The following is a 10,801-nucleotide window of genomic DNA, read 5'->3' on the forward strand; positions in this document are numbered from 1 at the left end:
AATTATCAATATATGCATAGTCCCCTCTTTTACAGCAGTCAATCTGCCCTTAAAATCCAATCAGAATGATAGAGTGATTTCACCTTGCTAGAACTAGTTCACACTTTCCCCTGTGCTGATGATATGACTTACTTAAATTATGTTAGCAGTCATTTTATGCCAAGGCCCAGCAAGCTTTGCAAACACAAAATGTATGTCGCTCCCAATACTGTTGGCCACGGCTGTACACACATTCCTCTCATAAGGTTGACACACACACACACAAAGACCTTTAGTGCTTCGTCTACCCCTTCTTTCAACTTTGAAAATAACCGCCCACTTAATTTTAACTCAGACAAACTACACTCACAACAACTAACAGGTCCTAAACTTTGTGTTCCTTTCCTCTCAGAAGGATTGAATTGAGGTCTTGACATGAGACAACTGATCCTGATTCAGTTGAAACGAGAACTAGTGTCTGACTGGTCCGGTCTGTCCTTTTGTAGTGTTCACTTCAGCCATAGGACAGCTGGGAATGTGGCACACTGTACAGCATGCCCATTCAGACTACTCAGGGAAGGGGGTTTCCACCCTGTCCACATATACATACACACACACACACACTCAATGTTTCAGCTGTGGTCAGAGGCACGTGGTCTCTCTACCACTACTCTACACAAGCAAATAGACACACTGACATGCACAGACAGTTCAGCAGCTTTTGAGTGTTTATCTGATGTCAGAAACAAATACATACGCACACAACCACATCATTACCATCACAATCATTCTGCTGCTTTTTTCTCTTCCTCCCCACCGACCCAGAACATGTCCGGCAGTTACCATACTGACTAACCCCACACAGCCTCCCTACTATCTGATTTCACAGAATAATGTGACACCATGTGATCGAGGCAAACACAAAACTTTTATTATAAAAAAATAAATATTTGTGAACAACAGCAAGGGATATTGTGATATTTCATAGAACTGAGCTAAAACAATGTCAGTCATGATTCAACTGAAAAAGCACTTTCTTTTGCATTTCAGTTGACATAATGGAGCATTATGGGTTTATTGCAAGAATGTAACGTGTTGGGTGCAAAAATTATTAATCCTTTTGGTTTTCACTGTTACGTGCCAGTTTCTAGAACAACACGGATAAAATAAATTAGATATAATACTGTGATTGAACTCTGTCTGTGGCATGTACAGTAGCTAGTTCAAAAAATATATCGGGTAAACTGAATAGATAATTTACAGACTCAAAAAGTATCATTAAAACATGTACAGCTAATAGCACCACATTAAGAATAAACTCAAAATCTTTAACCAGAGGGAAGCTTATGTATTTAAACTCAGTTAATTTATAATCTGTGCATCTAGGAAATCAATTTGGCATGAGATGAGAAGGATGTGCAACACGGTCATCATTTCATGCGAAGAATATTAATGGAGGTATATTTTATATTGCAGTGATATTCAATCACCTAGTATTTATACTGTCCATTCAAACAGACATCTTATGTTCTTGCCACAAAACACCCCTGCATTATTTGGGGGTCAATCTTATGTGAAACATAGTGGGACTGCTAAATAAAACATTTGACACTTATGACATTTAAGAGGTTTAGACCCTGAACTCGAAGTCAGTTCTTATTTGAAATACATTTCAAAAGTCCAAAACGTTCAGCCACATTTAGTGTTTTTCTCCAGTGCTCGGCTTTCGTCAGGTCCGGAATAGAATAACAGGTCAGGAAGAGATAATAGTCTAGAAGTCTCATTCATGTTTTGTACCTTTCACAGCCTGGCGCACTCCTCACAGTGGTTCAGATACTCTGTGGCCTGGTTTTCGTCAAACGTTGTGAAGCATCGTGGGCACTGTAGTTCTGACAGTCCCCGGCTCTCCATCCAGGCTGGGACAAGCAACTCTGTCTGTGCTGCTGCTGATTGGCTGGTCTGGTGCTTGGCAACCGGCAGGTCCGTGCTAGTCCTTAACAACGATTGGGCCGTGTCCATACGACGGTGAGGTGAGACTCGGACTCCGGTATGAACTCTGCATGTGGCCGTTGCGTCCTTACCACGACTCTGTCAAAGATACAGAACCACATTTAGCCTGACCACAACTGCTTGTCCTTAATATTGCTTATTATTGACCAGGAATTAGACAGCTATATCATAGAATAAGATGTCTATGTCCAGTGCTGTCCATGTTGTGTGAGACCTGGTAGCTCGTGGTACACTAAGGCCTCACCTGTGCGTGGAGCTGCTGCTGTAGGCGAGAGACCTCCTCCTTCAGATCCTGGATCTTGCCCTGTGCTCTCTCCCGGTCCGCTCGCTCCGACTTGAAGTCCTCTGTATAGATAAGAACCTGTGGGAGATCAAGAGAGGGAGGGATGAGGTCAGGTGAAGTCCTACCCAGGTGTGGTTCTGTTATCATATCATAATGAGGAAGGACACAAGTCGGGTTTCATGATCCAAAAACACTGGAATATGTTGCATTATAAGAATAAGAGAGAGCAATATATCCATATATGACACTGACCTGTTGCTCTAGCGTTTGAATACATTCCTGGTTTTTCCTCCTCATGCCCTCCAAGTCTCTTCCAAGTCTCCCACAGTCTCTCATCTTCTCTTCCAGTAAGCCATTAAGCCTGGCTATCTCCTTCTGGAGCAACCCGCTACTAGGTGAGGCCAAGCCAGGCACCAAGCCTGATCCAGACCCGGACCTAGGCCCAGGCCCTTCTACTGGGCTAGTGCTGGAGGTAGCCTGGGCACTGAACTCTTTCAGTCGCTGGCACAGTCCTCTGACGTACTCTTCCCTGCTCGCATCATATTTCTGCCATTTAGCGTTCAGAGCTTCAACCTGGGAAGAAGAAAAGGATAGTCATTCCCCCGTAACATTTCATTCTGTGTGCAAAGGATTTTTCTGGTTGGGCCACTCAAATTTGCATGCAATGGTCGGTTCATTGTTAGGGGTAAGACCTGTTCTTACATGAGCCACGCTGTGTTTCAGCTGTCGGTTCTGCTCCTGCAGTTTTTTTACCAGTGCTTCCTGAGACCCGTCTGACATCTTCAAGAACAAACAGAAATCAAACCTCAAAATGAAACAGTCTCTCAGGGAATTCCAGAAACAATCAATGTCAGTCATGTACATCACTGACAGACGTGTAAAGGAAAATAATGGGACATTTTAGTAGACTAGATGACTGACAATTTCAGTTTCTAAATGAATAAATGCGGCATCAAAAACTCACCAACCTTTACAATACATGGACTTACTAATAAAATGCACTTTGATTTTGACTCTTCATGGGAAAATCAATACTTACGGCAAATGTGAGACATCATAAATAGGAAATTCACTAATTGTGTTGCCGAGCAATTATTCTCTTTTTCAGTCACAAATTCAGCAGATCAGGAGGCACAAAATAGCAAAGGTTCTTGGTAACGTCGTTACAAGTCACAGTTAAAAGTATTTTCTGACTGGGTCTGCTACGACTACAATATTACACACCTGCTTTGCCCTCTGTTGCATCTGTTCCTCCTCCGTCACCCCTCCCTTCTTCTCTTTCTCCAGTCTGCCCAGCAGCTCCTGGCATACCCGGACTGTTGCTGCCAGCTGGGCTCGCAGCTGGTCTGCTTCCTCCACCAGGGAGTTGCACAGCACAGCTCGCGTGGCCTGGGCTCGATCCTTCTCCTCCAGCGCTCCCCGCAGCCTCTGGATCTCCTCGTCCTTCTCATGCTCTGGTTGGAGGGTGACGGTCTCCAGCTCCCTCTCCTTCTCTCTCAGTTGCTGCTTCAGCCTCTGGATTTCCTGGAGAGAGAGAGACACGGAGAACGTGAAATGGGGAGAGATAGAGAGAGGGAGATATATGGAGAGAGAGAGTAATGGAGGAAGAGATGGAGAGTTAGGAGAATGACGGGGAGAAATAGAGAGGGTGGAGGAGAGGAGCAGTGTGAGGACGCAAGTTTTAGAAGATGTCAATCATACTCAAGCACACAATATTGTAATCCCCTAGTAGGTACAGTATATAGTTTCCCTTTGTGGGAACACACTGAGGGTTTGAACATGAATTGTATGGGTTGTTCTTGGTAGAAGAAAGAATTGTTGCTCAACTGTCTTGACAACCCGTAAAACAACAGTTGCACCTGCACCCACACAGACGCTGTGAGATGGAAAAGTAGGGTTGCTGCTACAGCAACACCCACTGTACTTGTATGGTGGGTCTGAAGAATAAAGATTTGTATCAAGTTTTTTGACAGTTTCACTAAAAATAAACTAGGCCTATATGTAAAAGATATGACTTTAGATCAATCATTATATGCTTATAATATATAGCTCTGTAATATATTACATATATATTATATATAATATATAGTTTCCTTATCAAAGAGTGTGAACACATCTATACAGAGTATTTGTCAATTATTATGAAACATGATAAGGAGTTTGTCAAATTTACCTGACAAACACGTCAAATTCCCCAGGGAAACGTCTTACTATACTGTTCCGATCTACTTTGTTCTGCTAATTTTAGCAGGGCATGTTATGCAAATTTCGTGGCTATAAAACTGATAATGTTGTATAGGGAGAGATGTCAAGTCATAAATTATTGTAATTTAAACATTTTTAACGCATTAGCTATACACACATGAAAATATAGTAAATCAAAAAACAATAGACTAACCAGTTACAAAATAAATATTGAGTTACACGTTACTTGATCTGCATGATTTATTTTCCATGCATGACAATTCAGATTGCCAATAAATAGGCTACTTACTTGTTGACTCAACTCTGCTTGATGGGACGTGTTCACCTGTGTCTCGTAAAATTGTTGCTTTATTTTGCAGATTTCTTTACATAAACTTTCAATTAAGCACGTGGATGGTCCAATCACAACTGACTCTTGTCCTTCGACATTAATATCGATTCTCTCATATTTACCCAATTTTGCTTTAAGATCAGCAATTAAATTGTCCCTTTTGATAATCTGCTTATTCAAAGTATCCATCTGTTGTCGCGTTTCGTGATAAAATGTGTTCAAAGTATTACAACTCCGGATTTTTGCTTTCAACGAATCATTGTCCACATTTACACTATCCATGGCAAGCGAGTATTTCCGAAGATTAAACTAAAAGGAGAGAGGGTAGCGAATGTTATCAATATTCCATAATTTGTTGTCCAATTTTCGTGCTTCGAGAGTTCTTCGCTAATAAAGCCAAATACTTTCTAAATTAAACAAGGAGGTCAACAAGCTAAGAGATGTGGCGCATCTCAATTTCGAAATGGTAATATTCCGACTGTACAGGGGATTTCCTTGTGGGGAGTTCCCCATTTCAATAGGCGGACTTTTCTTGTACTTTACTTTGCTTGTAGCTATGCCTACTAGGTTGGGTAAATGAACCACTCTGTTCAGCGTAGAAATGTAATTTCTAAGACACTTGTATTATGATTGTCATTTATGAAAATGTACACATTATTTAGATTAAGTAGCTGAAGAGCCTGTCGATAGTTTGTGCACATGCGTATTCAAGCCTGGGCTTCTGGACTCTGATCCATGTTAGTCAAGCTGCATAACGTGCTTAAATTCACACACCATGCAATTGCATCAGAATATTTGACCCAGACTTCAACTGAAATATCAACGGAAGCTGTAAACTGAAATGTGATGCAAGTTGTAAAAATGAGAAGAAAGTGCTTGAATGCCCACCCCTCGTTAAATGCCGTTCTCCAGCAACTAACACATTTAACATAAAAGACCATTCCTAAAACGAAACTATATCATAAAATGTGCATAAAATTTATGGCCAGTACGGGTATCGAACCCGCGACCTTGGCGTTATTAGCACCACGCTCTAACCAACTGAGCTAACCGGCCGATGAGACTGAGTACGAGCATTTAGAGAATATCAATTGTCAACACTTGATAGAGCTACACTTGAAACGTTATCCCGAATTCAAGAAATTTATCGTAAAAACGTATTACAGTACAAAGCCATTTACAGAAAAATACAGACAAATAGGGCTACATTTAATTTCAAACTTTGCAGATGCCTATGAACTGACCACCTGCTATCTATAACATTAGTTTGAAGTCATAATTAAAGCTGACCATCAATTGAGGTACTGAAGCACAATACAACATGAAAAAGCTTAATATCTCTATGTGTAATGCAGTGTAGGATTGAGAGACGTTCATCAAGGTGTTCATTATCTCCGTAGATGCAATTCATGCACCTCTTCTGGCATCATTAGGTGTTCCACTGGGTAATGAGCGTCATCACCTATGTCCTGGAAGACATACTCGTCACTGTCGCAGGCAGTGCTATCGACACCTCCCCGGCAGTCCCTGGTTTCCATCTGCTGTGTGTCTGCGCTGTCGCTGGTCTCACTTTCTGTGCTCTCGCTGGTGTCACTGCTGTCACTGGCCTCAGAGGTCTCACTGCTCTCACTGGAGTCAGTGTTAGCCTCTGGCACATTGCTGATATCACAACCTTCTCTGTCATCATGGTCCTCTCTGGGAATGGTCGCAATTTGACCATCTAACGGTTGGGAAATACTTTCCACCAAAAAGATGTCTCCATTGCTTGGTACTGTGGTGCCCTTCCGGTTGACTGTCATGGCAGTGGTTGTGTGAATGGAGGTGTGCAGTTGTTCTCCCTCCTCAACATTCTGATGATCTGGTTGACCTTTGACCTTGACACTGCCGTTGACCTTGGGGCTCAGGACTTGGATGACATTTGCAAACATCCGGATCCAACTCTGGACATGGACAAGATTATTCAATAAACTAAACTGTTATAAAAAACATGACTTCACAACAAAACAACGGTTAAAGCTCCTAGATATATGGGCATAAATCACATTCATTTATAAATGACACCTACGTGTCTCATGATGGCAAGCTTGTAAGCACAGGTCTGTTATGTCATAATATCAATAGTCTTGTCTCACCTTGCGAATGTTCTCCTCACTGCCCAGGCTGTTGTCACTGGTTACACCCATCTCATGTGACGTGTTCTGCACCGACATTTACAGAAAGAAAAGACCTTTCACAATATTCCTGACATAAGAACACTAATCTTTCTTTAATGGGCAATGACTAATACATCAAATGATGACCCTGATGTTACATCATAGTTACACATTATATTATGTGGTCATGATAAGATGAACTACCAACAATGCATTTTATTTCTTAACACTTTATCTTTATCTTATTATCTTACTGTGTCTTGGAGTGATTGGCTCTGACTCTTTTCAGAACTCTGTTGGTGGGAAACAGACAAACAGCTGCTTTTACTGTAACACCACCACTGAGGGACTAGTAACGTAATTTAAGAAAACAAAATATGCAACAAGACCAGAGCTTGTTTTGGTTGTTTTGTCAACATAATTTGTCTATGTAATTGTGTCTACTGATGCATCCACACCCACCTCATCATCAGAATTGGATTCCAATGATTCTGACTCTGACTCGGATTCTGAAGTCTGAAAAGAGAAACCCAGCTGTGACCTACGTGATAACAATGCAGAGGACCTCAACATGAACACATCTGCTGGGTTCTGGAAGGTGTCTTGGCTTTATCAAAGTAGACGTTTCTAACCTGGTTTTCAGATGTATCTTCTGATGTGTTTTCCTCAGAGCTCTGCAACACAAGAGTAGCAACAGAGATCCATTAAAATCGCAGACCCTAATAACCATGAAACAACAAACAAGAATACTTTACCCTCAAAACACTTCACACCCACCTGAAGTTCTGAAGTGTCACTTTGATCTGACGATTGTGAGCCAGACAAACTTTGGGTCTGAAAGACAAAAAAAAACCCAGCCAGAAAGAACAGTTCATTTTAATGACAACTCCGCCCGCCAACGTCAACAATCATCATGTTCATTTGGAATTTAAACATGCCCTATTGTGGCCCCAACAAGCTAACATCACCTACACAGTCTGATACATGGATGTACACAATGCAGAGAAGGCTAACCTCAAACGTTTACTAAACCTGAGGTTTGGCACAGGTATAAATTACTGCAATTGTCAGCTTTTCTTGCTGAAATGGGGATGTGTAAGAGACGGAGGCAGACAGGTTGATTGCACTCAGGAGACGTGTGTCTGTGTGGAGATTTCAAGAGCCTACACCCAATGCCACAACCAAGTGCAATGGATTCTGATTGCATGTTGTGATAGTACTCACCGCATTTGATTCAGACACACATGGCTCCATGTCTACTCTGTGCAAAATCTGTTGAAAGACAATTTTAAGTTGGAGACAGACAGGGTGTGAGAACAGAAATAGAAAGCATACAAATCTTATGTACATTTGACAATTAATTTGTTGCTTTTTCTCTTCAACCTAGGAATGTTACTTACTGGGTTGGCAGAAACTGCTCCCACCAGACAGAGTATTACTGTGGTAATCTTCATTCTATGATAAACACAGATTTGATTTAAGTTTTACACATTTTACAATGTGTAAAACATGACTTAGTAGTAAATACAATGATCATAAACTTGATCAGAAAATGCATTTCAGACCAAACTCCCCACCACCCCACCACCACCACCACCAACACCTCCTCCACAGCAAACAGTCTGCATGTGATAAACATGCACTTAATTATGACCTCATCACAGAAAGTAACACATTCCATATCCCATTCTCAGATGTCAGACAAACATGCAACTTTGTACAAGTTATTTGGTCTTTTACCTTCCGCTCTGCTGTAACCAGATGCAGTAGACTGCTCAGCCAATGGTTCCTATGTGGCGTACAGAGGTAGGCTGCAGTGCTACGCTTTATCTCAGAAGTGTGGAGACTGGATGCTGAGACAATCACATTAGTGGATGTGGTGACTGTGGAAGCAGGCAGAGCTATATAACGAAGCAGGAACACCAATTAACATTGTTGCATCATTTCCTCCCAGGCGACAAAGCTCCGCCAAGCTGCATCGCCAGTCAACAGGGAAGGTGGGCTTGTTGGAGAGCCTGGACACACACACACACACACACACACACACACACACACACACACACACACACACACACACACACAAGACACATGCATAAATGCAAACAGGCTTGTGCACACACGCACACATGCACAAGACATTTACACACACTTGTACACTGGATTGCACACACCTACACACACAACATACCCAAACAAACATGGACAAAAGCAAGTATGTACACAAATACACACACACACACACAGTTGCAAACACACTTATTCACACAAGCTAGCACAGACACAGCCCTCCTCTCTCTCTCATACACACACACACACACACACACACACACACACACACATACGGATCCATCCATCCAAACAATCCCTCCTCCTCTCCATCCTCCCCCTCCCTGTCAAAAGTTAAATGTAATTTAGGAGTCTTAACTATAGGGTCTGTGGTGCCTTTAAAAAACATGTTCACCCACACCAGGAAGAAGGGAGGGTCAAATAAGAACACGGCTACATCCTGTCAAGGAGTTCCGCTTTACAAACCCCTGGGCCTTCATCAGATAAACTAACTCATGCTGAGATACTCTAATTGTGCTACACCATCCTATTCTAAATTAAATTATACCACTGTCCAACATTTCTGCAGGAATTATTTGAACTTATTCAGCAGTAATGTAGAGTAATGGGTTCCCATGTATGTTTCTTTGTAAAGGTTTTTAGGACTCAACAGGAGTGTTGTCATATTCAGTGTCATTGAAACAACATTTTGAATACTTAATTTGTATTAATACAAAATGTGATTAAGTCATTTTAATAGATTAAGAACATAACAGCTCACTTATCATATGTTGCCTGAGTTACCTGCCTGTATGACCACCAACATATCCTCTCCTAGAAATCCACATCAATAGTTTCCTGGATATCCATATTTGGACAATCATTCTTTGGAATTCCGTGTTTTGACCTCACTCTAAGTCAGTTATTTCAGCTATGCCAACACAACGTGTAATTAGAGCAGCTCCGCACCACACTGGTGCTGCATGGGAAACCACTGATCCCCCCAGTCATGGTATGGGTCTGGTCAGGAACGAGGAGGAGAGGAGGAGGAGAGGAGCAGACTCAGTACACAGCATTGTTGTCATTGAGCAATGTGTTTTCTCCCTCTAACGAATACTGAAGTTTCAATGTCTTCTATGTGGGGTGTAACAGTGTTGGTGGTTGAAGCAGATAACTCAAACTGATTGTGATTTAGGACTCTGTAATGTAGGAGTTAATGCAAATGTTTCGAACGTTGTGTAAAAAAAAACTAGAAACATTGTTTTGAAGCTTGATTGTTTGAAAGCCTATCCTCTAACAAGTGTCATCTACAAAGTATGACGGTACTACGTAAGATTGAAACTAATAGGAGGATGTTTGGAAGTGTGTTAAAACTGTGTGCATGTTTACAATGCTTCGAATGAGCTCTAAGCTATTTTGGGAGATGGGTTGCTTCTTGATTCTGTGTGTGTGTGTGTGCGTGTGTGTGTGTGTGTTTGGTAGAGACAGTATACAGTGTTTACGCTCATCTAACATAGATATGACAAGCAACCTGTGGTAAACTGGAGATAGGGGGTCATCTAGTGGTGAAAGTATTTCACTACAACATTTGGTAACAACTTTGTGAGTTAAATATCTGTTTCTATGAGATACTGTAGATAGAGGCCACTTAGTGGTGCAAATATGTCACTGCAACAGTTTACAATTCCCGAGTTATTTTTTATTCTGGACATCTGTGATAAGCTTACATTTTACTCTAACTATAATGATGTATCCTACTGTGAGTTTGTTATGCCATACAATTTCTTAAAAAGG

General features: G+C 41.5%; 2 protein-coding genes and 1 non-coding gene across 3 annotated transcripts; all 3 read right to left on the reverse strand.

The window, feature by feature from the left end:
• Positions 1–887: 887 nt before the first annotated feature.
• tnip2 (TNFAIP3 interacting protein 2) lies at positions 888–5,227 on the reverse strand. Its single transcript, XM_067250627.1, has 6 exons — positions 4,767–5,227; positions 3,497–3,796; positions 2,975–3,052; positions 2,525–2,845; positions 2,234–2,350; positions 888–2,067 (listed from the first exon to the last, which is right to left on the reverse strand). The coding sequence occupies exons 1-6, from the start codon at positions 5,088–5,090 to the stop codon at positions 1,780–1,782; spliced, it is 1,428 nt and encodes a 475-aa protein (XP_067106728.1). The 5' UTR covers positions 5,091–5,227; the 3' UTR covers positions 888–1,779.
• A 563-nt stretch (positions 5,228–5,790) lies between these two features.
• On the reverse strand, positions 5,791–5,864 carry trnai-aau (transfer RNA isoleucine (anticodon AAU)). The gene has a single exon. It is a non-coding gene; the product is annotated as a tRNA-Ile (tRNA).
• A 148-nt stretch (positions 5,865–6,012) lies between these two features.
• Positions 6,013–8,828, reverse strand: scpp1 (secretory calcium-binding phosphoprotein 1). The gene is made up of 9 exons (XM_067250948.1): positions 8,702–8,828; positions 8,362–8,416; positions 8,186–8,233; positions 7,739–7,795; positions 7,594–7,635; positions 7,424–7,477; positions 7,216–7,254; positions 6,941–7,006; positions 6,013–6,748 (listed from the first exon to the last, which is right to left on the reverse strand). Exons 2-9 carry the CDS (start codon positions 8,413–8,415, stop codon positions 6,197–6,199), a joined length of 912 nt encoding a protein of 303 aa, XP_067107049.1. The 5' UTR covers position 8,416; positions 8,702–8,828; the 3' UTR covers positions 6,013–6,196.
• Positions 8,829–10,801: the final 1,973 nt, after the last annotated feature.

Source organism: Osmerus mordax, chromosome 14, assembly GCF_038355195.1.
Source record: "Osmerus mordax isolate fOsmMor3 chromosome 14, fOsmMor3.pri, whole genome shotgun sequence".
Classification (NCBI taxonomy): domain Eukaryota; kingdom Metazoa; phylum Chordata; class Actinopteri; order Osmeriformes; family Osmeridae; genus Osmerus; species Osmerus mordax.